The sequence below is a fragment of the Chiloscyllium punctatum genome, chromosome 38 (genome assembly GCF_047496795.1).
Source record: "Chiloscyllium punctatum isolate Juve2018m chromosome 38, sChiPun1.3, whole genome shotgun sequence".
NCBI classification, from domain to species: Eukaryota; Metazoa; Chordata; class Chondrichthyes; order Orectolobiformes; family Hemiscylliidae; genus Chiloscyllium; species Chiloscyllium punctatum.
Window position 1 is genome coordinate 30,709,908 of NC_092776.1, and position 27,778 is coordinate 30,737,685.

Genomic DNA, 27,778 nt, shown 5'->3' on the forward strand with positions numbered 1-27,778 from the left:
ACTCCTCACTTCCCTTCCTCCTCATGTCTGTTTCCATTTCTCGGGAAAGGCTGGCCACCAACCTCCACTACAAATCCCACTGGCTCATGCACTTACCTTGACCACACGTTCTCACACCCTACTTCGTTTACGAATCCATCATATTCTCCCAATTTATTCATCACCATTGCATCAGTACAGATGGTGCCACCATACACAGGGGCATGGGGCGGGGGGGGGGGGAGGGGGGGGCGGGAGCTTAGAAATACCCACCTTCTTCCTCAGGCAAGGATTCCCCACTGAGCCATTTCCCACACTTCTGTCCTCAACCATTCCCTTAGATAAACGATCCTTAGATAAGCACATGGAGAATTTTGGGATAGTGTAGGGGGACCAGCTGAGAATAGTTCACAGGTCGGTGCAACATCGAGGGCTGAAGGGCTTGTTCTGCGCAGTATTGTTCTATGTTCTATGTTCTAACTCAGCCATTATCTCACACTTAGTTCTTGTTCAGTATTTCTTCTGCTCTGGCCTGCTATTCATGATCTCCTTGTTTACGTATCCTTTCACATCTCTCTCTCTCGCTCTCTCTCTCTGGGCTCCATCTCCACCTAACCACTTACCTCTCCCCTTCTAACCCGGTCCCCCAATTTGGCATCAGCAGTTTTATCATAGCTACTAACAGTTCTGATGAAGAGTCAGCAGAGTTGAAACGTTGACTCTGTTTTCTTCTCTCAAATATTGTCAGACCTGTTGAGTTTCTCAAGCACTTTCTGTTTTTGTTTTAAATCTCCAATATCCACAGTTTGTTGTTTTATTTTCCAGTTTGATATGTTCCCACAGTCAGGGAATCCCTTTCCCTACTTGCCCTATTAAAAATGAGTTTAAAGAGCAAATCATATAACAAATGCAATTATTCTGTACATAGTTAGGCAGCTAGAATGATGGACATTTCATATTGATTTAAATCCTCCCACCTACACCTACAGCAACAATCCTCTGATGTTGCTTCTTTGATGTAATACCAATACCACTTGCCAAGAAATCACCCCTGCTCAAAACATAAATATTCTTTCAAATACATACCTGGATATTCAGTCTGCCTCTGTGTGCCCCCAGGCCATAACGTTTGACAGTAGATGCATGGAGCTGGAAGTCGTCAATTCGCAAAGCCTCCAAACCCAGAGGAGGACATTCTGGTAAAGAACAGGAGGAAATAATTCAAATCTGTAATACATCAGCACTAAACACTTTAACACACCAGTCCGTCTCTTCTATTTATTGTTGCTGTCCGGTTGAAATATTTTTTGGCTACTCATGTGACAGAATTCCGCAAAGGCAAATAAAGTAGAACAACTTCCCTTTCAATCTAATTCCTTCATAAATTAAAATGTTAGCTAAAGATACTTTATTCTGCTTTTATCTTCTTTTAAACTTGGATCATTGATATTGCTCGAACTTATAAACAGGAGATCATGAGTGGAATAGCTAACTTGAGTACATAATCTGGGCTGTCTCAGAGCAACACACTGACTCAAGGAACTATTGTCACGACCACATACTGTATTGGTAATATCTTTTACTAGAATGAGAGAGTTCTTTAGTGGTCTGGTCATTATTCATCCTTTACTCGACATCACTAGAACAGATTATCTAGTCATCATCGAACTGCTGTCTGTGGGTGTTTATCGTGTGAAAATTGTCTGTCACCTCTCCTACATTAAATAAATGACCTAATTTCAAAGTTACTTCTCTGACTGTAAAGCACTTTGGGATGTCTTAGACTGTGAAATGATCTGGAGGCACCAGTGTTGGACTGGGGTGGACAAAGTAACACAACACTGGGTCAAAGTCCAACAGGTTTATTTGAAAGGTACTGTATAAATGCAAGTTTTTTTATTTCCAACTATACGAATGATCTGAAGTCCACTAGCACCCATGAGGCACAAGTACCCTGCTGCATAATGAGCCAAAATTTTGAACCAGAGCTTCAGTTTTCACTGACTAGAATTGTCTGGAACAGAACCTCAACCTGTCATTAATTCACCCAGAGACAGAGTGCCAAGCAGTATACCAAAAGCTCACTCACGTATTTAAATAAATAATGTTCACAAAGAAAAATTGAATAAAACATGCTTTACATGTGTAAAGGGGACAATGTGGATAAGATTATTTCCCTCAAAGGAACTTTGCCATTTGTTTCACATAAAGTTCTTCTGAAATGGCTCCAAGTTAAAACGAAGGTTTCTGACTCTCCACAGTTCAAGAATAGTAGATCAAAATACCATAAAGAAATCAGTGAAGTTAATGTTCCGTTGATAGACGTGGAAGAAGATTTCAAAATATTAACGTCTGCAGCTTAACAGGTGAAATTGTAATTCTAGCTCTGATTAAGTTCTGGTAGAAATATTCATTAAAAGAAAAGTCTCTGCAACTGAAGTTGGTGAGGTGTGAAGACAGTAAACATCGTGACTGCGAGCTAACTTTAAAAAATGCTTTTATTTGAAAGCAATTCTGGCTACTATGTTTGCATTCTCACAAAGACGTCTTGGCTCAATAATCAACTGTGACTCATGCGTTATTTAAGAAAAAGTCATATTGAAAAGCTGCTGACAAGAGAAATCTCACTGATTTTGTCCAAAAAATCTGTGGTTTGCAAACAGGATACAGGAATCAACTTTCAAAAGAGAAATAAATACTGTAGACTGGGTCTAAGGGCGGAATATTCTCAGGCACTTGAATAATATGAACATTGGCAAGTACTGGGGAGAATTACCAGAGGATAGTAGTGAGAAGCTTCCTCACATCAAGAGCAAGAAGTCCCATTTTCCAACCAAGTGTTGATGGCAAGCCAAGATTCTCATTAGTGAGAGGTTAAAGGACTTTTTGTCTGCATCAGTATCCTCATTGTTATGCCATTTGGCCCCATTGATGTGCAAAATGTCCAAAAATCGAAGAGAGAACATTAAACTGGTGACTCCAGCTTGCTGCTTCCTCCTCCAGCCCTCTATTAGTTACCAATATGTCCCCATATAATCCCCAGGCAGTGGCTATATGCCACCTCCCCCCTCCCCCAAGGCCATGAGGAGCCAATTGCCACCCTTCTGAATTTGCAGGAACTGTGCAGGGCAGCTCGAGAGTGCCAGCACTTGACTGATACAGGACTGGGCTGTAACAATGGCACTGAAACCAGAATTCCTGTGAGGTCCCAGCATTTACAAATAATTCCATCTGTGGTGTGTGGGAGAATACAATGACATCATAAGGTATGGTGGGAGGTCTGAGATGAGTTTCGGAAGATAGAATGAGAAAATCCATTGGGGCTTGCAGATAGAAGCGTTCCATGAAACTTGCTAACAATGACACATAGGAATTTTCATGGTAAGATTCTGCCCCAAATCTCCAATCAAATGTTCAGCCAGAACACACTCCCAAAATAATAGCAAAACTTATGATACTTTCTCTATTTATGCATGAGTGGTATAGTCACTTCAGGTAAAGCACTGATGCATAGTGAAAAATGAATATTTTACAGTTGCTCTCAGAGTTATGTGACTCTGTTTTTAGCTCTGCAAATACAGCATTTCACTGTCTGCTGTGCCATTGACCTTCACTGAAATTCACAATTTTATTTGCCATCGTCGATACAAACCAAACCCACATATGACATTTAATGCAATAATTAGTGTGAGTAGCCTAACAATGAGATAAATGTTAACTGCTGTCAATCAATTTGCTAGCAAACAAATTAATAAAAGTCAAATCTAATTTCTTTAACTTTTTCAGACAATTGTATAGAGGTTCCAATTTTTAATTTCTTATTTTTTTCTGCATACCTCACAGTTCCCTCTGACTCTTTCTTTTTTTTAGATTAGATTACTTAGTGTGGAAACAGGCCCTTCGGCCCAACAAGTCCACACCCATTCCCCTACATTCATCCCTTCACCCAACACTACAGGCAATTTAGCATGCCTAATTCACCTAACCTGCACATCTTTGGACTGTGGGAGGAAACTGGAGCACCCGGAGGAAACCCACGCAGACACGGGAAGAATGTGCAAACTCTACACAGACAGTTGCCTGAGGCGGGAATCGAACCCAGGTTTCTGGCACTGTGAGGCAGCAGTGCTAACCACTGTGCCACCGTGCCTGCCCCTTCACTCCTTCATTTCTCCTTCTGTACCTGAATTGGGATATTATTGAATATATCCACTCTAATTCACTCTCCTGAACCCTTCCACTGTTTATTTCCTAATGTTTAAATCTTGTTATGAAGATTGTCATGGTCACTTAGTTCTCAGATGAGTCATTTGATTGCGTTAGACCACTATCAGCCTACACTTTACATGTCTCCCTATGAGCTGAGGGAATTAGGCTAAATCGAATTAATGACAGATGTCACAAAATAGCCCTCTATACAAAATCTGGTCTATTGTTTCCATATCACATGTCTTTCTTCTTTATATTAAAACATTACTTTGACCTCAGCTGATGTTAGGCCAGTCAAATCTCAGGCACAGATCAGGTTTGACAGATCATATTTTTATTTGTTTTCATATTAAAAGAAGTGTCTGTCGCTAAAACAAAAGCACATCATGCTGTAAATTTTAATTGAACAATAAAAAAAATTGAAGTTTATTCCAAAAGGAACAGAATGATCTAAGATAATTATTTATATTGCAAATTCAATGATTTTGAAACACAAAGTGGAAGTATAACCCTAATAATCGCAAAATACTCTTTTATAATTGAAAAGTAAGAAAATAGCTTTTGTATTGTATCTAAAACATACCCCTGGTGCACTATCCAAACAACCCTCACATACTATTTATACCAGAATCAATAAATCCTATACCTTGGTAGATTTAAAGCACTTGTCACTTCATCTTTTAGACTGGACGTTCAGGTAGTTTCTTCCTGAAATTATCATACATCCGCATAAATGCACTCTGCTGTAAGGAACCTCTTCAGAGTTTTATCCAAACACATCCAGGACTAACACAAATTCTTCATTAATGATAACCTAGTTCACTGAGTACATTTCCCACTCACAGATATGTGTCTATTAAGCCATCTTATTCCCAGGATTTCACAGGACTGCCCCATTCAAACCCAAAGGTAAATTTAAAATTCTCTCCCTCTTAGCTATGGGCCTTTCCCTTAAGCTTAAAATTAAAATAAAATCCATAACTCTCTAATAAACATATACACCTCCTCCGGCCCAAATAGAGACACTTCAATGGGAGTCATAGACGCAGTGAGTGCAGATACACAACCAGGCAAGCACTTCAGCTTGAGAGTTCTCCAGCTAGCCAAGAGAGGAATGCCCCAGGATCTGGCACACAGAGGATTGCTAGAGAGCAGCCTCATGCTTACCTGGCAGAAGATGACTCTGTAGTGTACAATGTGGCATATAGTGCGTATGCCTTTGGCATTCCTGGCTGGAGATCCCTAATGCTTGGTTCCCTCTGTGCACAAAATTTGAAACTGCTAGAAGTTGCCTAGCAGTGGCTGTGCCAGGCAGATAGCACCTATAGGGAGGGTCAATGCTGAAGGAAGCCCAGGGAGTAGGCAGCCTCCATGCCTTTCAGGGGCCTATGTTGTTCCCATTTAAAAGCCATCTGTACATGCTGCAGCCTCCTCCCTCACAGATTGAGTCACTTATCCCACCCACTCTGACTGTATTCACAACCATTTTCTTCCCATCGGACACTTTCAAGAGCCAGCCATGTTGACAGTGATTTCTCCTGTTTCTGCGGCTTCTATTTTCACTCACTGTGATAGTGAGTGCCTAACTGTCCACATCCCCTTTCTAGAATCCCATCTTGTCAACCCCTCTGAATTCACATTGCCCCTAGCCAGCCATTTATGTTCACCTCCCTACCCTTCTCACCCAGACTCTGGTAAACAGTGCCTGGAGTGGTCATTCCCAGCACCCCCTCCCTCACCCACTGCACCTGAATCCAGGATGCTACTGAATAAACACCCCCTCCCTCATTACACCCTTCCCAGCCATGCTTTATAGTATCACCTCCTTTGAAGTCCCACTGCTCCCCCCGGCAATTACTCTGTGCCCTTGCACAGAACCTGCAGTGCCCAATCACAAGATTAATCAGTGCTGAGGCAGTACTCTCAGTCCAATTATCCCCTACTCCTTTATCCCTTTGCCATTGTGGACGGTTCATTGCCCTCAACTGATATAACTGGACTTATCCAAGCAAGCTCTGTCTTTAACCTTGACAGGTGCCTGGTCATCTCACCACGTGCATTTGCCCCACGGGGCCCACTTCTGGATTGCAGAGGCATGAAGCCCCTGAGCAAGACTGTAGGGATTATAATGAGGTCAGCCAGCTCACAGATAACAAAGGGAGTGTCATAGAGATACTTGCACACTGGCAGCTGACTCTGAATGAGGCAGTACTAAGGTCAAGGACTGTTCATGTGTGAATAAAGGGTGATTTGGTGACAGGATACCAGCCTCTGTGGATTTATTTCAAAGGCCGTGCCCCCACCAGATACCTGACTGTGTCTAGTGCCCTTGGGTAGTATGGGAGACTATCCTTCACTTGATGTGCCAGGAATCCTTGATTGACAGGCAAGTCCCTTAACTTCATTGTAGAGTTGAGCACATAGCTGCTTGCTTGTTACACATGCAGTGTGCTTGTGACAGAAGCTGCTGCACATGGAGCAGATGTGCAATTGACATCACACCTCCCATACAGTAGGATGTGTGCCCCCTAGGCTGAGGACTGCTGAGCAGCAAATTAAGGTGTCCAGTTGCTTGAATGCACTAATTGGTACAGCTTGACAGGATGGAGATGCTGTGAGCAAGCAGGTAGGTGCTGAGTGAATGAGCAGTAAGATAACAATTGCAGGGATGCAGCCTGGTCCAGTCTGTGAGCTAGGTGCTTGTCACTGCATGAAAGTGTCATTGCTGCAGCCTTTGAACACAAGTTATTGGTACACGCTGCAGTCTATTCATAGTAAAAATGCTATGATGGTGGTGATAGGTTGGTAGATGGTAGATGCAAATGCCCACGGAGAAGGAGTGCATTGGTTGGCACCCATCGGTCATAACCAGCATTCTTTCTAATTTTCCTTCCAGTTGTATGAGCTTCCCTGGTCTATGTGCGGCAGCTACTTTCAGAACTGGAAGAGCCAATGTTGATCACCATGAATAGAACCTTGGATGTGGCTGTGCATACTCACAGCCATGCAGTGCAGGAGGTTCATTCATCATGACCAAGATACTGTTGACCTGTTTCCAACACAGAAGTCATTTGGAGCAAGCAGTGATCCTAAATCATTCGGGATACGCTCTGGTTGGCTTGTCGAGTTTTAATGATATGTAGCTTGATTGGTGAGTTTGGTAAAATGGGAGTTTGCATATTAATAAGGCAGGTTTGACAGTTAATAAGATGTTTCTCTGGTAGAATCTCTGGCTGTCTAGTAGTGAATATGGATTAGACTCTTTGCCTGTCTAGTGGTGAATATGGGTTAGAATCACTGATTGTCTTGTAGTGGATATGGGTTAAACTCTCAGGTTGTCTACTGGTAGATATGGGTCAGGTTCTCTGGTGGTCTACTATGGGTGAATATGTGTCAGGTTGTCTGGCAGTTTCATGATGTACAAATGAGACTCTGTCTTCTTACTAGTGGTTCTGAATCAGAGTTGAGATGTACATTTATTTCACACTTGTTTGGTGTGCAAGTGGAGCCACATATAGGCCAGAGTTAGCAAGAATCTCCATCAGATATTGTTGTCCTTAAATCTCAATACAAAGAAAGAAACTCCAAGTTTTAGAGATGGTTCTCACCTTCATTAAAAACAATTGCACTGATTTGTGCACCAGAATTGTTAAGACCTAATGCAGAACAATACTACAAGAATCCTGACAATCAATGTCAAAATCATCTGCCACCCCAATGCAGGTCAGACAGCAGTATTTTAGCATTTAAATTTCTATGGTAAATATTTCAGTTTCTTATATGAACTCACTTCTTCCTTCCTATGCAAATAAAAATGTTTGAAACTGAATTGAATTGAATTTATTGTCATGTGTACTGAGGCACAGTGAAAAGCTTTGTCTTGCATGCAATACAGGCAGATTATATAGTTAAGCAGCATAGATAAGTAAGTAATAAGTAAACAGTGGCAATAAACAAAAACACAGGTAGAGGTGAATGTTAAGGGTTTGTGAGTCCATTCAGTATTCTAACAACAGAAGGGTAGAAACTGTTTCAAAACCAGCTTGTGTGTGTGTCTGTACCTTCTGTACCTTCTCCCCAGTGGTAGAGGTTGGAGAGAAACATTGCCAGGGTGGGATGGATCTTTAAGAATGTTGGTGGCCTTTCCTTGACAGCGGGCCTGGTAGATGGATTCTATAGATTGAAGGTTTTCCTTTGTGATTGTCCGGGACGAGTTCACCACTCTCTGAAACCATCTCCAAACTTGAATGGTACAGTTGCCATACCAGACAGAATGCTCTCAGTGGTGCACCTATAAAAGTTGGCAAAGGTATTCGCCATCATGCCAAATTTCCTCAGTTGCCTGGGGAAGAAGAGGCATTGTTGAGCCTTTGCAACCAGTGCGTCCACATGAAGAGTCCAAGAAAGCTTGTTGTTGATGACCATTCCCAGGAGCTTGACACTCTCCACTCGTTCCACCTCTGTGCTGTCAATGTATAGGGGGGCATGAGTAACATCCCACCAAAAGTCAATAATGAGTTCCTTGGTTTTGCCAGCATTGAGAGCTAGATTGTTCTCTATGCACCATTTTTCCAGGTCTTCCACCTCCCATCTGTAGTCTGTTTCGTCACCATCTGAGATTCGACCAACTATGGTGGTGTCATCAGCAAACTTGTAAATGGCATTAGTCTGGTATTTGGCGACGCAATCATGGGTATACAGTGAGTACAGTAGGGGGCTGAGTATGCCCCCCTGGGGGGCTCCAGTGTTGAGTGTTAGTGACAATGAAATATTGTCCCCAGTCTTCATTCATTGTGGCCTGTGGGTCAGGAAACTGAGGATCCAGTTGCACAGAGTGGGGCTTAGTCCAAGATCACTAAGTTTAGTAATCAGTCTCGAGGGGATAATAGTGTTGAAGGCTAAACTTAGTCAATGAGTAGGATTCTTACATAGCTGTTCTTGGTGTCAAGATGTTCTAGGGAGGAGTGAAGAGCAAGTGATATTGCATCTGATGGGAATCTGTTGGTCTGATAGGCAAATTGGAGTGGGTCAAGAGTAGTGGGGAGGCTGGAGTTGATTAATGCCATGTCCAGCCATTCAAAATAATATCTACAAGACAATAGAGGAGTCAAATCTATCTCCACTTTCTTGCATAGCAAACTCTCTGCTGGATTTCCAAATGTGCCACTAAATTCCAGGTAATGACCTCCTCCATCTAAAGAAAATCTAAGTATCTGTCCTTGACATTCAATAGCATTACCATGACTGAATTCCCCAACTATCAACATCCTCCAGAAACTGAACTGAACGAGCCATATAATTGCTTTGACGACAAGACTAAGTCAGACGCTGGAAATTCTGCCATCCTGACTTCCAAAACCTCTCCACCAGATACAAGTCAAGATTGTGATGGAATACTCTTCACTTGGCTGATGAGTGCAGTTCCAATTACACTCAAGAAATGTGACACCATTTAGACAAAGCAGTGCATTTCATCAACAGCCTTTGCATTTGAAACATTTGCTTTCTCCACCACTGACCCCAAGGTAGCAGTAGCTGCCATATACAAAATGCACTGCAGCAACTCACCCAGACCTCTGTGACAACACCTTCCCATGCTATGATCTCTACAATCTGGAAAGATAAGGGCAGCCGACACACGGGGTAATCATCACCTGCAATTTGCTTCCAAGTGACACTATATTTAAGACCATAAGACACAGGAGCCATTAGGCCATTCAGCCCATTGAGTCTGCTCCACCATTCAACCATGGCTAATAAGTTTCTCAACCTCATCCTCTGCTTTTTCCCTGTAACCCTTGATCCCCGTGACAATCAAGGACCTATCTATCTCTGTCTTAAATTTCTTGGAATTGTATTGCTTTTACTTGAGTCAAAATTCTTGAATTCCTTCTCAAATGCACAATGGGTGCACCTATACCATATGAATTTGCAGCTCACTACCACTTCCTGGAGGACAAATAGGGATTGGCAATTAATGTGCCTTAGCCAGGGATACCCACATCCCACATCACGAACAAATAAAACAAAACAAATGTGGTCCAGCTGGTTGCAAAACATCAATCACAGTTCTGACAAAATTTGTGAAATAACAATGCTGCTGAAATATAACATATTCTCTTACCATGTAATATTATTTAACAACTATATTAATTCCAGTTACAAAATCTGACCTAAGGTATATCTATCTCAGCAGTTTAAATGCAGTGCTAATAGATTTACAGCCACCTCAGACAAATCTCATGGTTTCTCATAAAGGTCTATAAGAATTGAATATGAAACACATTATATTCTGTCATCATAAAGGAGCATACTAACTGGCAGGCATACTAAGGCAGGAAGAGGTCAAGCCAAATGATGAATATGACTGGATTATTACTGTCTTCTATCAAGTAGGTAAGATTTAATCATATAATGCTACAAAAGGCAGTAACACTAAATTAAAGGATTTATAGTCACACCAAAATTGTTATAGCTTCCAATGCTGTCACTGAAAATTAGTCATACAGAGAAATATATTATATAAAATAGATGTTGAAGAAAAGGAGTCAGCATCTTAACGTTTCTGTGTGAAATTGAGATATAACATTTTCAATAAAATGTGAAATATGTATCATAATTAATTTTTAACAGAGATAAAAGTCTGACACACAATATAGCTCATGTTATTTTAGCAATAGTAAAATGTGGATCCATGTGAAAACTTTGTCTTTCAGTGCTGGATTAGATTGGTTGATGAATGTATTAGCGTCACATAATGTATTTTTAATAATTGGAAGTGAGATTGAGAAAGTCAATTGTTGAAGTATCAGAATTTTAAAATTGCAAAGCCCTGAAGTTATTAAATTTACACCAAAATTGTAATTGTTTGATGTAGATATCATTTCCAACATTTCAGATCATTTTTATGTCTGTTTGAGAAAAAGAATATACAGGATCCAACAGATAACTTTCACTTTTCTGATTAATTTTTAAATAATATAATTCAATATATTTTCAGTTACCCATAATTTTTCTTTTGCCTATAATCTAACCAAACTACTCTTTGAAGTTATTTCATCCATTGTGTAATTATTGCATTTCAATTGTCTTTTTGTTTCCTCCTTGAGTTTTGGCCAATGCCCCTATTCATTTTACAGAGAATGTGAGCATTTATACATTTATCACAGAAGTATGAAAGCTATTAAAGATTCCAGTACCACAGTATTGTTAAGATTCTGAAGCTTATAATGGGGATGGAGTGAATGCTGAATTAATCTTCGACAGTGTACAAAAAACTGGGATTCTTAAATTAGCATCTAATTTTCCATCTCTCCAGCTTTTTTGCATTGATAGGCAATGGTGAAAATCAGCTAGAGTTAGAACAGGTAGCTGGCTCATTATCAGCCAATAAGCACATCTCCAAGAATCATTTTTATTCACTTTCCCTCTGTAGGGGTTGTAATGAGGTCAGCCAGATAGACTTCATAGAATATGAGTTCCCTTATTGGGGCTGTTGACCTGTTCCAATCAGGGAACCCTGGCTGTGGTAGAAATAGGAGTGTCAAAGGTTCTGTTCACTCTGAGAGCTGGCTCTGAGGGAGCTGGATTGGTGTCAAGGACTCTCCATGTGTAAATAAAGGGTGACTTGGTGGCAAGATACCAGCCTCTGTGGAGTTATTTCAACTTCAAAATTGAAACATGATGAATTCACCATGTTACAGAGATAAGTAATTTTGTTGAAGATGGGCATGGTGAAGTATTATTCAGACTCCAAGCCTACAGGAAAGTCTTTCTAAGGTGTGTTTCTGATTGTAGCAAAATAGTTCAGTTGATAGAGTGTGGGATGCAGCAACAGCAGATTAAAATACCAGTACAATGCACCATGTCCCTTGTCCTCCTGAAGTTGCCAGAATGATACCATATCATAGGCAGTAAACAAACAGCAGCAAGGGTTACCAATCTGCTACTTTTCCCTCTTCAAACCTCTCTTATTACTGAGCAATAAAAACACAGATTAGTGCTAAACACAAATAAGGCAAAGGAAAATTAAATCAATATTCTTCCAGTTCTTTAGCAGATTTAAAAGTTGCTTTTGTGGACAGAATAAAAGATTCCAAGAGTATTGCTGTGATTGACCCATTTGAAGGTATAAAGCATTAAATATGACAGAAGGGGAAGTGAACAATCCACTTACTCCCATTCCTGTGGTTACACCACAATCGTACCAAGAGACAATGGGAATGGCAGCCATGGGCATTCTGTACAGGGGTGCTGCTGCAAATTGAATGCCTGGAGTAGGACATTCAGAGAGGGAACTGGAGGTGAATCCCAGCTACTAATTTAAAGGCCCCTTGCCCTCCCATTTCTCCTCATTGTTCCGACAGCCTAACGAATCTGAACAAATCTGAATTATGCTCACAAATAAACATGGTCACCTTCAGCAGTGGATTCTGCTGCTCCATACACCCAACAGACCCTCCCTGTAGGGGCATTCCGTTCCTGGAGGATGGGCAGAGGAGGTCATGCCACCAGACTCTGTCAGCCCGGTGCAAGCTCACCATATGGGCCAGGGCAGTCTCCAGTGTCTGGAGGAACACAGGAAATGTAGAACGACGGGCAATGACCTTCACCATTCCACCTGGGTAAGTGCCACACTCTTCACTCTGTCACCTGACGCTCACTCTATCACTATTACTGAAACGACTAGCTCATGTTTTAGCAGTCTCACTATCACCTGCAACACCTCCTCTCATATGGTCCACTCCCCACCTCCTGATCACACACATATTCCACCCATCCCTCCATCCCCACCTGTGACCCCCCCCTCCCCCTCAAAAATCTCTCTCTTCACTAACTCTGTGTGCTCTCTGGGTTGCTCCCTCAATCCTTCAGAACACCTCACCACCACATGCACCAGTACTAACAGCCACTAGGAGAAGACAGCCCATAACAGGGCAGAGTGAACCTGGGCGAGAGGAAGGGTGCCTAATACCTGTGTCCCTAACTTCTACAAGGCAAAAATCTTGGCCCTCAAAAGATACGACCAGGGCTGCTCCAGCGGTGATGCTGAGACATCCACATCCTGCCAAATGGGTCTTTGTCCCACAAAAACTCTCCCATTAATCCCAACATCGCTGTCAATCACTGCACACCACTTCTAACCACTGGCAGTGACAACATCTCTCTTTTGTACAATGCAGTTTCCCTAGGCCTGCCCTTGACCTGTATGCAGAAATGACCAACTCCATCAGATCCACCACCCTACATAAGTGTGGATGAGAGAATGGAGGCTTCAGAGAAAGCATCAGCAATGCTGCTCCCTGTCTCTTTTACCAGTATAGATGTAGACACCTCAGGAGGAACTGTAGAAATAGAGAGGGTGGTTACACAAGCACCTCCAAATAACAACATCACAGCTGCTGAGGGAAGAACAAACAGCCCAGGCACCTGGTACTCAGAAGATTGCCAGAAACCAAGCCCATGCACGAGGGAGGAGAGGATTCTGAGGTGTTAGCAATTAGGGTCTTCATCCAAATTCACAAGAAGGAATAGCAGCTACAAAAGCTATCTGTGACACAAAGCCTTCCATTGCCCAGAAACTGCATCACAGCAACAGATCTTATAACTGTCTGGTTGCCTTCATGGACAGGTTCGCAGCTAAGTGAAGGAAATCAAATTACCCCTGACACCCCTCCCCCACAACCAAAAATCTGCTGCTATCTTGTGGGGGTTTTGTTTAATCTGTTAATCTGTTTTTACTATGTATGCCCCAATGGTGGTAAGTAGTTGGGATGGTCTGTTGGCTGAACCAATCTTTTGCGCTTGGGGTCTGTGTATTGTCGGTCATAGAGGAGACACCACTGGTGAGCTTAAACAGAAGAAGTACTTTTCTTAGTTAAAAAGGAGGCTTACTGCACGATGGCAATAAGGACAAATACAGTACTGGACAGGTATAATTACTAGGAATCATGTGGGTTATACCAAATACACCTGCCTATTAATGTAGATTATGATGTAGAATTCAATTGCCTCCATCCAAAGACTGTGGGACAGCAACAGATTGGAGTGGAGTTAATGCAACTTCAATGCTAACTCATTTAGAGCCATCAACCGAGAAAGAATTTCCACCTAAGCATATTTTCCCCATAGTTAGTCATTATAAATTCATATACATAGCTATGTTAAATTTGCCAGTAAACCATTCTAATCTCCCACCCCCAATCCCTGTCTGATTTCACAAATGATATGGACATTTCACCTAAAACACTCTCTGCTCAGACTTGGAGTAATAATGGATATGTTCCTTATGGACTGTTGACCTTGAATCTGACCTGTGGATTATTTTCTTCCACTGGAGGATCCTTCATCTCTTGGATAACCTTTGCAGGAGATGATACATTACTGTCAGACCGGTTATCGGTCCATTTCTTTGTCTGGAGGACCTTTATTATTTTCAATTGCCTTTGCAGAGGAAATCTTCACTACGAATATAGGCAGTCACCCCATAACATCCTCTGAGAGACCTCTAATCTCATGTAGACCCATCATGGAATTTGCTGTGCTGTTATAAGAAGTAATTACTTTTTTGCTATATTCTGAATTTCTGCACCAGGCAATATCTTTCTGATTGGATACTCTCTTTTTTCGCATTACCCTGAATACTTATACCAGGTAATTTCTTCTGTCCTGAATATGCTAGCATTAGTCTGGCCACCAGAGAATCATATATAGTTTATCTCCTACAGTTTGTTGGATACCTTCAGTTATCCACTCCCTGTGCCTCTTACCAGCTTCTTGGTACAGTGTATGTTTATCCTTAGTGTTGAGTTTATTCTGTTGTTGCTTCCTCAACTACTGTAGTCTCTGTCTGTTAGTTATCAAGTTTCAGCTGCTGATTGATTGTTTATGTATTCTTAAACTGGTCATGCACTTAAAGTGGTAAATCCATCTTTCTTCAAAAAAACATTATCATCATTATACTAGAATTTAGTTCTCGAAGCTGAAGTCTTTACATGAAATTTGAATCTTCACTCTGCCACTGTGGATTTGCCACCACAACCGGTATTTCATGCTGGCAAGAGACGGCTGAAGTAACTCGCTGCCACTCTGTTGTCTACAATGGCTAGGGTGTGTCTCATTGTCTGTGATAGGGGATAGGTCACTGGCGAATCTAAGTAGAATAGAAACTTGCCTTATTTAATAAGATGGTTTCTTGCATGATATTAGTAAGTACAACTACATTCCTAAGCAGGCACAATTACTATGCCAATGAAAGCCACATGGAGTGGACAACTGAAGATGTCCAACAAATTGAGGGAGCTGAGCTACATAGAATGAACTACAATTACTATGGCTTTTTTAAGTTGACCTGTTTTGCTAATCAACCTGTTCAGAGATATTATTATATCACTCCGGCACAAGTGGAGCTTAAAACCAGGCTTCCCAGTCCAGGGGTAGGGACACTGTCACTGCGTCACAAGAAGACTCACAATTACGATGGACTTCCAAAAGCAGAAGTACGGAATACATGTGCTCCTTACAAAGGTAAGTGTAGAACTAAACTGTCTCCACCCAAAAGTGGGACATCATCAGATTGGGTGGAGCAAAAGCAACTTGGAAGTATCTCTTTTAGAACCATTTAGTGAATGCAATACTCCTGATGATGTCATCAAGAAGTGACTGCAATTTTAATCTGAGCAGTTTACTGAAATCACCAGGAGCTGCATTGAGGACCACAAGTCGCCCAGAAAGGTATATCATTTTCTTCTTTTTAGATCACACAATACATGCTCCAATCAGATATCAAAAAATAAATCAGGGTACTACAGAATTTTTGTTTGCATGTTAAAAGACACCTACCATCTCACACGGCATTTCAGCTGCCCAGTGGTAGGCCTGTGGCATAATTATGGTGGGTTAACAATGGGACTATCAGTGTGGTAAACCTCCTGACTCCATTGTAGAGCTTTACCAACCTAAAAATACCAAACTTCCCAAGGAACAATCAACCCCAGTTTTCTAAATAGACAAAAATCTCCAAGTGGTACAATGACATGTAGTTTCAAACTGCAGTTAGCTTGTTTTATTTTATAGTCTTGGAATTATAAGATGGTGTCTGACAGATAGTAATGTATCAGGATTCAGCAATACAGCTCACAAGACGACAACAGATATGTACAGTTCACAAAATGAGGTGAATAAAAGAAGTTGCCAAACATTCCTCTAGTTGCAAGCAATCCATTTAAGTATAAAACAGGCCAACCCATTCTATATTTATTTTTTTTCCTTATGAGAGTAACAAAATAAATCCAAAAATAATCTCATGCTTGCAATCGCAAAGCTGACAATTTTGAGCTCATTTGAGAAGATATGGAAATTATTTGGAAAGCTATATTAATGTAAAAACTGTGCGAATGGAACGGTAAACAGTTAGTGGGTGAAAAGACTTCCTTGAGAGCATTCCAAGGTCTGATTGGCTGCTTACCTGAAGCATGGAATTGCAACAGTTCTCGCTTCATTGACATTGAAGGATGTGCCAGATGAATTTTCCAGGCTCCTGCTAAGTAACACAGAGCTGTAAAAAAGCTGAATTGGCCTTTGAGGAAAACACCATCATTCTTGGAAAATGGAAGCATGCTAAAATACTTCTCTCTGATTTATGTCTGCAGGGTCAAAAACACATAGCCATATGTTCAATTCAGTACTTCCCATTCTTTTCTTCAAAATTAGCCAGGATAATTGATGGCACCAACATCAACGATTATTGGATCACACCACCAAAGAAGGGAGAAAAAACAGCCCTAGCATTTCTCTCACTTTGCTCTTGGTTTTCAGGGCTAAATCAATAAAATCCTTGTGGTCAATCCTTTGACTACCATGAATGAAAAAGTCAAAACAACAGCAATTTTAAAAGGGAGAAGAACAGACAAAGGAAGCACATGGTGAGGTTGTTGCAGGAGAGAGAAAGAAAGAAACTGACACAGCAGTGAACCTGCACAGGTACTGCCTTTGCTGTTTTTGAATTCATGTATCGCTGGACATCGGAGTGCATCTGGGAAAATTTTAAAAATGTGAAATTCACAACTGATCTTGGGGGAACTGTTTGGGTGAAGTTCACAGCACAGAAGCAGATAAGTGTATTGTTTTTAAGTGGGACCAAAAGAAAATCTGCAGTAGTGAGTAGAGTGGGTTCTTTTTTGGTTTTAAGCTGTTTGAGATATGTCTCTTGATTAAACTTAAAATATAAACCGTAACTATTAATTTAACATGGGGCAGTGTTTGAAGAGGAATAAGACGGTATTATTTTCTGGGTTTGTAGATTGTGATGGAGCAAAAATGGCCTTTAGTAGAGTGATATGTGCTTCTTGTCAGATGTGGGAGTTTAAAGAGACTTTAAGGGTTACTGCGGATTATATCTGCAAGAAACGCTGTTCGTTGCAAATCTTATCAGATCGAATGGATCAGTTGAAGAGACAGTTAGAAGCAATAAGGAATTTGCAACAGCAACAGTATGTGATGGTTGGCAGTTATAGGAAAGGGGGAAAGTCTCAGATCTAGTCACATAGATGGGTTAACACCAGGAAAGGTAAGAGATATAGGCAGCTAGTGCAGGAGCCTTCTGTGGCTATACCCGTTTCAAACAAGTATGCTGTTTTGGAAAATGTAGGGGGTGATGGATTCTCAGGGGAACGTAGCATGAACAGCCAAGTTTCTGGTATTGAGACTGGCTCTAATGCAATGAGAGGTACGTCGGGTTCCAAGAGATCAATTGTGTTAGGGGATTCTCTAGTCTGAGGTACAGGCAGACGTTTCTGTGGCCAGCAGCGAAATATCAGAATGGTGTGTTGTTTCCCTGGTGCCAGGATCAAGGATGTCTCAGAGAGGGTGCAGAATGTTCTCAAGAGCTCATTGTCCACATTGGAACCAATGACACAGGAAGGGAAAAGGTTGAAATTCTGAAGGGAGATAACAGAGAGTTAGGCAGGAATTTAAAAAGGAGGTCCTCGAGAGTAGTAATATCTGGATTTCTCCCAGCGCTACGAGCTAGTGAGGGCAGGAATAGGAGGATAGAGCAGATGAATGCATGGCTGACGAGCTGGTATACGGGAGAAGGATTCACATTTTTGGACCATTGGAATCTCTTCTGAGGTAGAAGTGACCTGTACAAGAAGGACGGTTTGCACCTAAATTGGAAGGGGACTAATACACTGGCATGGAGATTTGCTAAAGCTGCTCTGGAGGATTTAAACTAGTAAGGTGGGGGGGACATGAAATAGCTTGACCTGCTCTTGGCATATAAGGCAGGGCAGGTGACTGAGGTGTCAATGGAGCAGTACTTTGGGACCAGTGACCATAATTCTATCAGATTTAAAATAGCGATGGAAAAGGATAGACCAGATCTAAAAGTTGAAGTTCTAAATTGGAGAAAGGCCAATTTTGACAGTATTAGGCAAGAACTTTCAAAAGCTGATTGGGGCAGATGTTCGCAGGTAAAGGGACGGCTGGAAAATGGGAAGCCTTCAGAAATGAGATAACGAGAATCCGGAGAAAGTATATTCCTGTCAGGGTAAAAGGGAAGGCTAGTAGGAATAGGGAATGCTGGATGACTAAAGAAATTAAGGGTTTGGTTAAGAAAAAGAAGGAAGCATAGTCAGGTATAGACAGGATAGATCGAGTGAATCCTTAGAAGAGTATAAAGGAAGTAGGAGTATACTTAAGAGGGAAATCAGAAGGGCAAAAAGGGGACATGAAATAGCTTTGGCAAATAGAATTAAGGAGAATCCAAAGGGTTTTTACAATTACATTAAGGATAAAAGGATAACTAGGGAGAGAATAGGGCCTCTCAAAGATCAGCAAGGTGGCCTTTGTGTGGAGCTGTAGAAAATGGGAGAGATACTAAACGCGTATTTGCATCAGTATTTACTATGGAAAAGGATATGGTCAATATAGACTGTAGGAAAATAGATGGTGACACCTTGCAAAATGTCCATATTACAGAGAAGGAAATGCTAAATGTCTTGAAATGCATAACAGTGGTTAAATACCCTGGAACTGATCAGGTCTACCCTAAAATTCTGTGGGAAACTAGAGAGGTGATTGCTGGGACTCTTGCTGAGAGATTTGTATCATTAATAGTCACAGGTGAGGTGCGGGAAGACTGGAGGTTGGCTAACGTGGTGCCACTCTTTAAGAAGAATAGTAAGGACTTTCCAGGGAACTAGAGACCTGTGAGCCTGACGTCAGTGGTGGACAAGTTGTTGGAGGGAATCCTGAGGGACAGAATGTACATGTATTTGGAAAGGCAAGGACTGATTAGATTAGATTACTTACAGTGTGGAAACAGGCCCTTCGGCCCAACAAGTCCACACCGCCCCGCCGAAGCGTAACCCACCCATACCCCTACATCTACCCCTTACACTATGGGCAATTTAGCATGGCCAATTCACCTGACCTGCACATCTTTGGACTGTGGGAGGAAACTGGAGCACCCGGAGGAAACCCACGCAGACACGGGGAGAACGTGCAAACTCCACACAGTCAGTCGCCTGAGGCGGGAATTGAACCCGGGTCTCCGGCGCTGCGAGGCAGCAGTGCTAACCACTGTGCCACTGTGCCGCCCACATGGCTTTGTGCATGTCTCACAAACTTGATTGAACTTTTTGAAGAAATAAAAAAGAGGGCTGATGAGGGCAGAGTGGTAGATGTGACCTATATGGACTTCAGTAAGGTGTTCGACAAGGTTAGATCTCACGGAATATAGGGAGAACTAGCCATTTGGATACAGAACTGGCTCAAAGGTAGGAGACAGAGGGTGGTGGTGGACGGTTGTTTTTCAGACTGGAGGACTGTGACCAGTGGAGTGCCACAAGGATCGGTGCTGGTTCCACTACTTTTTGACATTTATACAAATTATTTGGATGTGAGCATAAGAGATATAATTAGTAAGTTTGCAGATGACACCAAAATTGGAAGCACAGTTGACAGCGGAGAAGGTTACCTCAGATTACAACGGGATCTTGATCAGATGGACCAATGGACTGAAAAATGGCAGATGGAGTCTAATTCTGATAAATGCGAGGTGCTGCATTTTGGGAAAGCAAACCTTCGCAGGACTTATACACTTAATGGTAAGGTCCTAGGGAGTGTTGCTGAACAAAGAGAGCTTGGAGTGCAGGTTCATAGCTCCTTAAAAGTGGAGTCGCAGGTAGATAGGATAGTGAAGAGGGCATTTGGTATGCTCTCTTTTATTGGTCAGGAGTTGGGAGGTCATGTTGCGGCTGTACAGGACATTGGTTAGTCCACTATTGGAATTTTGCATGCACTTCTGGTCTCCTTCCTATTGGAAAGATGTTGTGAAACTTTAAAGGGTTCAGAAAAGATTTCCAAGGATGTTGCCAGGGTTGGAGGATTTGAGTTATAGGGAGAAGCTGAACAAGCTGAGGCTGTTTTCCCTGGAGTGTCAGAGGCTGAGGGGTGATCTTATAGAGGTTTACAAAATTATATGGAGTATGGATAGGATCGATTGACCAAGTCTTTTCCCTGGGGAACGGGAGTCCAGACTAGAGGATATAGGTTTAGGGTGAGAGGGGAAAGATATAAAGGAGACCTAAGGGGCAATGTTTTCACGCAGAGGATGGTACGTGTATGGAATGAGCTGCCAGAGGATGTGGTGGAGGCTGGTACAATTGCAACATTTAAAAGAAATTTGGATGGGTATATGAATAGGAAGGGTTTGGAGGGATATGGGCCAGGTGCTGGCAGGTGGGACTAGACTGGGTTGGGATATGTAGTCGGCATGGACGGATTGGACCAAAGGTCTGTTTCCATGCTGTACATCTCTATGACTCTATGAATGACACTCCTTCCCTAGATGTCATTTTCTGGGTTCTCGTCATCTATAAGCACCGTTTACTGGTCAGTATCTGCATGTTTAAAAGAATAATTTGTGGAATAGGGTGAGAAAACAGGGATAGGTGAAATGCAAGCCATGCATGGCTACATCACCTGCAGCTTAACAAAAAAAGTGTGAAGTATGATTTGAGAAGGTCCCCAAGCTGGAACATGCCATCTTTCTGGATGGTTTCTACAACATTGATTGCTGCAACCTCAGTGACAGTATTAATAACTTTGACTGCTATTTCTTCTAAGAAGGTGAGAGGGCGGCATGGTGGCTCAGTGGCTCGCACTGCTGCCTCACAGCATCAGAGGCCCAGGTTCGATTCCAGCCTCGAGCGACTGTCAGTGTGGAATTTGCACATTTTCCCTGTGTCTGTGTAGGTCTCCTCCAGGTGCTCCGGTTTCTTCCCTCAGTCCAAAGATGTGCAGATCAGGTGAATCGGCCATCTAAATTGCTGTTAGGTGCATTAATCAGGGTAAATGTAGGGAAAAGAGTCTGGGTGGGTTACTCTTCAGAGGGTTGGTGTGGACTTGTTGGTCTGAAGGGCCTGTTTCCATACTGTAGGGAATCTAATCTAAAAGGTGAGGGCATGTGGCTCTGCCAGTCCCCTATCAGTTCTTTGCTGGTTCTTCCTGTTATGTGTCACCCTGTCCTGCGCAAGAGAGAGAAGAGTGCAGTAGACGCAGTGCAATGCTGTTGGATAATAACTGAATAGCTGAAAATATGTGGAAGCTATGAGGTGTAGGTGTGAGGCTTGCAGCAACGATAAACAGAAGAGTGAAATTCAACATGTAAATGTTAGCAATGAGTCCAGCTTGCTGGAGATTAAAGTTGAAGAAGCAGCACCTCTGAAAGCTAGTGCTTCTAAATAAATCTGCTGGACTGTAATCTGGTGTTGTGTGAGTTTTAACTTTGCCGATCCCAGTCCGGCTCCTCCACATCGAGATTACTGATGGTTGAGTAAGTGGGGTGTATTGCAAAAATTCACAGGAGACAGTGACATAGCAGTAGTATCACTGGACTAACATTCAGCTAATGCCTGGGGGCATGGGCTTTTCAATAAAAATGGAATTGAAGAATTAAAAAGGGCACTGAGTGATAATATAGATATAGATAATATAAATAGTGTGCAAAGGTGTGGAGAAAAAGCAGGAGATTGGGTCTAGGTAATGATGCTTGTTTGAATGGACCCAATGGCCTCCTCCTGCACTGTCAATTCTGTAATTCTATGAAAGATAGACATCATTCCTAAAACTACCATTAATTGTCATAAATAAATCTGCTTCTTCAATACCCCCCAGGGAAGGAAATCTGACATCATTATTTGGTCTATCTCTTCACTGCTCTCTGAAATGGCTGAGTAAGCCACTCATTTGTACCAAACTATGACAGAAAAGTTAAGGAGGAATAAAACCAAATGGACGAACTGACACCAAAACCAACAATGGCACACTCTGCAAAGTCCACCATATTTACATCTGAGGGCTTAAGTCAAAATTCTCCCAAAGACTAGTCAAGCAAACCTGACGTAGTTAGAGTCACAAAATCATATATCACCGCCAATATCTCAGAGAGTACCATCACCATCCCTGAGTATCACCATCCTGACCCAACAGCGTGCTTGGAAGTCAGCTGCTGAACAGTAGTGAGCAGGCCTAGTAAAAGCAGTAGCAGGATGCTACACATCCTGCAGGGAGTGACTGTGGGAGTCCTCAACAATGACTGCACCTCACAAAGGCTTACAGCCCCATGATTTTCAAGCATGGTCATGAAAATAACTTGCAGATTGCCACTTACCACTCTCCCTCAGTGGCAGATTTAGCACTTCTTCAGAGTGAAAACACTTGGAGGAAGCACTGATGGAATGGTCACATATACTCAAGGCAGGGCGAATATGACAGTAGATTAATGGTCAGATTGGATTTGTAGGTAAGACAAATTGTGGACAAATTTCAAGTAGAGGCCAGTGTTGTAGCTATCTTGGAATCACTTGGCTGGGTGTGCAGCTAGTTCTGGAACGTAAGTCATCAGTTCTAATGTCAGACTGTTGTCAGGATCCACAGTCTTTGCGGTATAACAGGCCTTCAGCTGTTTCTTAGATTAGATTACTTACAGTGTGGAAACAGGCCCTTCGGCCCAACAAGTCCACACCGCCCCGCCGAAGCGTACCCACCCATACCCCTACATCTACATCAACCCCTTACCTAACACTACGGGCAATTTAGCATGGCCAATTCACCTGACCTGCACATCTTTGGACTGTGGGAGGAAACCGGATCACCCGGAGGAAACCCACGCAGACACGGGGAGAACGTGCAAACTCCACACAGTCAGTCGCCTGAGGCGGGAATTGAACCCGGGTCTCTGACACTGTGAGGCAGCAGTGCTAACCACTGTGCCACCGTGCCGCCCACAGATATCACAGGAAATGAGTTGGGGTGAAGATTGGCTTCTGTGATGCCAGGAACATCAGGAGTAGGTCAAATAGATCATCCACATGGATTTCTGGCAGAAGATGAATGCAAATATGCAAATGTTAGCCCCATCTTGTAACGTCATCATGTTGACATCAATGGTTCCCACCTTCCATGAAAGAAACAAAAATGAATAGTGTCATAGGTTGGTAGGATTGACTCTTGTACGTAACCTCTTATGAGGTAATTGAACCTTTTTTCCAGCATAGTAAACAGTTTACTGGGGTCAACTTCCTGAACTTCATCTCTGCAGCTATTTGTTCTTGCTGTCCATGTGGCAATTGGGAAGACTTTCTGTTGCCCCTGTGGAAAGGTGATCTCTCTCTTCCTTTTCACCTCTTGCACTATGGCTTTCACTGCCTTTTTGAGGAACCAAGGAGGCCTCTTGCTGGTCTGCTATTCCATTGTTCTGGTCACCTCCTGGTAAGAGACTCTTTTGCAGCCAATTCCAGTCCTGGCCACAGCCAGAAACCATCTGTCCTTTCAGTGATTCAGGCTGATTTTAAGAAATGCTGGTTAGCTTTAACTGGTGTCCATTTTGAATAATTCTTGGATCTCTGCTGAGCAGGCAGCCACCCTCAGCATCTTTAGCTCTGGAATTACACTGGAATCATAGAAATAGGCAGACAGCAAGAATATTATATACAACCTGCATCATTACCATCTGGAATGGCTTATTCATGCATCATGACTCCCAAACCTATTTGCATATCTGAGCAGAGTTTCTCCCAGTAATCTCTGTTTGAAGCTCACTTTATTTTTAAAATGGATGTTACCTCGATCCTCGTGATCAAACCTAACCAGAGCCAATAAAATTGAGCCCGAGGTCTACATAATTCTATCAAATCTTGCTTCCTGCCTAATGTTTCCTCACAACACAATAAAGTACGTAATTCTCAAACTATCTCAATAAGCTTCACACAGTCAGGAAGGAGAGATCACATCTGGAGTAAAGCACAGCCCAAGTGAATACAGAACAACCCCGATTATCCGCAAGAGACGGTTCATCTGAAGCAAGTATTGGTTGCTTAAGGAACTTCAGCTCAGAGTTGATGAGCTGGAGACCGAGCATCAACACTGTGACACATCAGTGGAGGGAGAGTTACTTGGATGCTGTGTTTCAAGGAGGCAGTCAGACCCCTTAGATTAACTACCTCAAATTCAGTCAGTGGTCAGGAAAAGGAGGCTATAACTATGAGTGAGGCAGGTGGAGGGATCCAGGAGGTAGTGCTGAAGAAAACTCAGCCCTTGAGCTTGCTCAACAGGTTTGAGATTCTATCTCCGTGTGGATGAGAATGAGAGCCATAAGGAGAATGAACAACCTGACCATAGCAGTGGGAGGCATTCAAGACTGGGAAGAAAAGATAAATGTAGTTATAATTGGTTATTAATAGGGGCATAGACACTGTTATCTATGACCAGGATCGAGAGTCCTGAAGATTGTGTTGCCTTCCTGGTGCCCAGGTTCAGGATATCTCATCTGGGCTGCACAGGTGGTGGGGGTGGGGGGAAGATCCAGTTGTTATAGTCCAAGTAGATACCAACGATGTAGTTAGAAAGAGACAAGAGATTCTGCCGAGGGAATATGTGCAGCTCAGTGCTAAATTAAGAAGTAAAGCCAAAAAGGTACCTGAGCCATGAGTAAACTGATACAGGGCCAACAAGATTAGAGATAAATGCATGGCTCAAAGATTGGTGTGGAAGAAAGGGAATCGAGTTTATGGGACAATGGCATCAAAGCTGGGGAAGGAAGGAGCTGTTCCAATGGGACAGGTTCCCCTGAATCATTGTGGGACCAGAGTCCTGACGAATCACATAACTAGGAGCTAGCGCTTTCAAGTAAAAATGAGGGGGATGGGTTCCATTGCATGGAAAATTATGGAAAAGATTAAAGGAGGGGGAAGTGCTCATCAGAGATTATTAAAGTTTCCAGAGTAGATAATAGGAAAGAGTGTATGGAAAGGGTTAGGTATCTAACTTCAGACACAGCAGAGAAGGGGACAACTGTGAGAGGGGACTAGTCAATGTAGGACTGAGAGTGTTGTGCCTAAATGCGCGCAGCATATGAAAAAATGTAAATGAGCCTGCAGCAGAGATGAAATTGGTAGGTACGATGTTTATTCGGGTCTTACAGAGACGCGACTGTAAGGGGGTAAGGACTGGGTATGAAATGGCCTATTGAAAGGACAAGCAGATATGTAACAGGGTCAGGGTTACCTTGATATTAAGAAGTGAAATTAAATCAATAGAAAGAAGTGGCATTAAGTTGAAAGGCGAAGAATCTGTTTGGGTAGAGTTGAGGAACTGCAAAGGAAAAAATACCCTGATAGGAGTCATGTACAGGACTCCTAGCAATAAACAGGATGTTGGGAAGAAAATAAATCAGGAGATAGAATAGGCATGTGAGAAAGGCCCGATTACAATAATCATGGGGGGTATCAATAAGCTGGTGGACTGGGAAAATCAGGATCTAGTGGATCTTAAGGAAAGGAATTCATGGAAAGTCAATGAGATTTTTATTGGAGCAGCTTGGATGGAACCGACTAGGGTACAGGTAATTTTGGGTTCGGTGATGTGTAATAAGGCCGACTTGATTAGGCAGCTAAAGGCAAAGGAGTCCCAAGGAAGCAGTGACTTTAATATGATAAAATTCACCCTGCAGTTTGAAAGGGAGAAGCTGGATTCAGATATATAATTAAGTAAAAGTAATGACAAAGAAATGAGGAAGGAGTTAGCCAGAGTCGATTGGAAGGGAAGCCTAACAGGGAAGATGACGGAGCAGTGATGGCTGGAGTTTCTTGGAGTAATTCAAGAGGCAGAGCAGAAACTCATCCCAAGGAAGAAGAAACGTACTAACAGGAGGACAAGGCAACCATGGCTGACAAGGGAAGTCAGGGACAGCATAAAAACAAATGAAAAAGCTTACAATGTGGGACGCCAGAGGATTGGGAAGTCTTTAAAAACCAGCAGACGATAACTAAAGAAAATGGCGGTGGGGTGTAAGATGATGAAATATGAGGGTAAGTAATATTAAAAAATTGCAAAAGTATTTTCATACAAAAAAGAGACAGGCAAAAGTTGATATTGGACTGCTGGAGAAGTGGTAATGTGGAACAAAGAAATGATGGAGGAACTAAATCAGTTCTTTGCATCACTATTCACAGAGGAAGACACCAGCAACATATCAGGACTCAGTGGGAGTCAGGGAACAGAGGTGAGTGCAGTGGCTACCACCAAGGCGAAGGTGCTAGTGAAACTGAAAAGTCTGAACGTGAATAAATCACCTGGATCAGATGGATTATACCCCAGATTTCTGAAGGTGAGGAGCTTGTAAAGGCATTGGTGGTGATCCATCAGGAATCACTGGAGTCAGGGAGGGTCTCAGAAGACTGGAAAATGGCGAATGTAACACCCCTGTTTAAAAAGGGAGGGAGGCAAAAGACAGGAAACTATAAGCCTGTTAGCCTGACCTCAATCGCTGGTCAGAGTTTAGAGTCCTTTGTTGAGATTGCTGAGTACTCGGAAGTGCATGGTAAAATAGGGCAGAGTCAGGACGGCTACATAAAGGGGACGTCATGTCTGAGAAATCTGCTGTAATTCTTTGAGGGGGTAATGAGAAAGTTAGCAAAATTTCACCAATAGACACGATCCATTTGGACTTCCAGAAGCTCTTTGTCAAAGTGCTGCAGAGGAGACTGCTAAATAAGGTATAAAAACGATGGTGTTAGGGGCAAGGTACTAGCACGGAAAGATGATTGGCTGACTAGAAGAAAGGTTTTTTTTGAACGGCAGCCAATAACTGGTGGAGTTCCATAGGGGTCAGTGTTAGGACCACAACTATTCACGTTATACATTATAACCACCTTGACAAAGGAACTGGGGGCATTAATGCTAAGTTTGCAAATGACAGAAAAATAGGTGGCGGGACAGATAGTGTTGAGGAAGTGGGGACGCTGTCCAAGGATTTGTTCAGGACAGGAGAATGGGCAAAGAAGTGGCAGATGGAATAAAATATGGGAAAGTGTGAGATAATGTATGTCGGTAGAAAGAACAGACTACTTTCAAAATGGAGAAAGGCTTTGGAAATCTGAAGCAAAAAGAGATTTGGGAGTCCAATTTCAGCCTTCTCTTAAGGTTAATGTGCATGTTAACTGGCAGTTAGGAAGGCCAATGCAATATTAGCATTCATTTCAAGAGGGTTGGAATGCAAGAGCAGGGATGTACTGCTGAGGTTAAA

General features: G+C 42.4%; 1 protein-coding gene across 2 annotated transcripts in view; it reads right to left on the reverse strand.

The window, feature by feature from the left end:
- cpxm2 (carboxypeptidase X (M14 family), member 2) overlaps positions 1-27,778 on the reverse strand; it is a 195,075-nt gene that overhangs the window by 135,309 nt on the left and 31,988 nt on the right. For both annotated transcript variants that reach the window (XM_072557521.1, XM_072557519.1), the window contains one exon: positions 1,066-1,175. In XM_072557521.1, the coding sequence (XP_072413622.1) occupies positions 1,066-1,175 (110 nt within the window). The remainder of the gene's footprint in view (positions 1-1,065; positions 1,176-27,778) is intronic.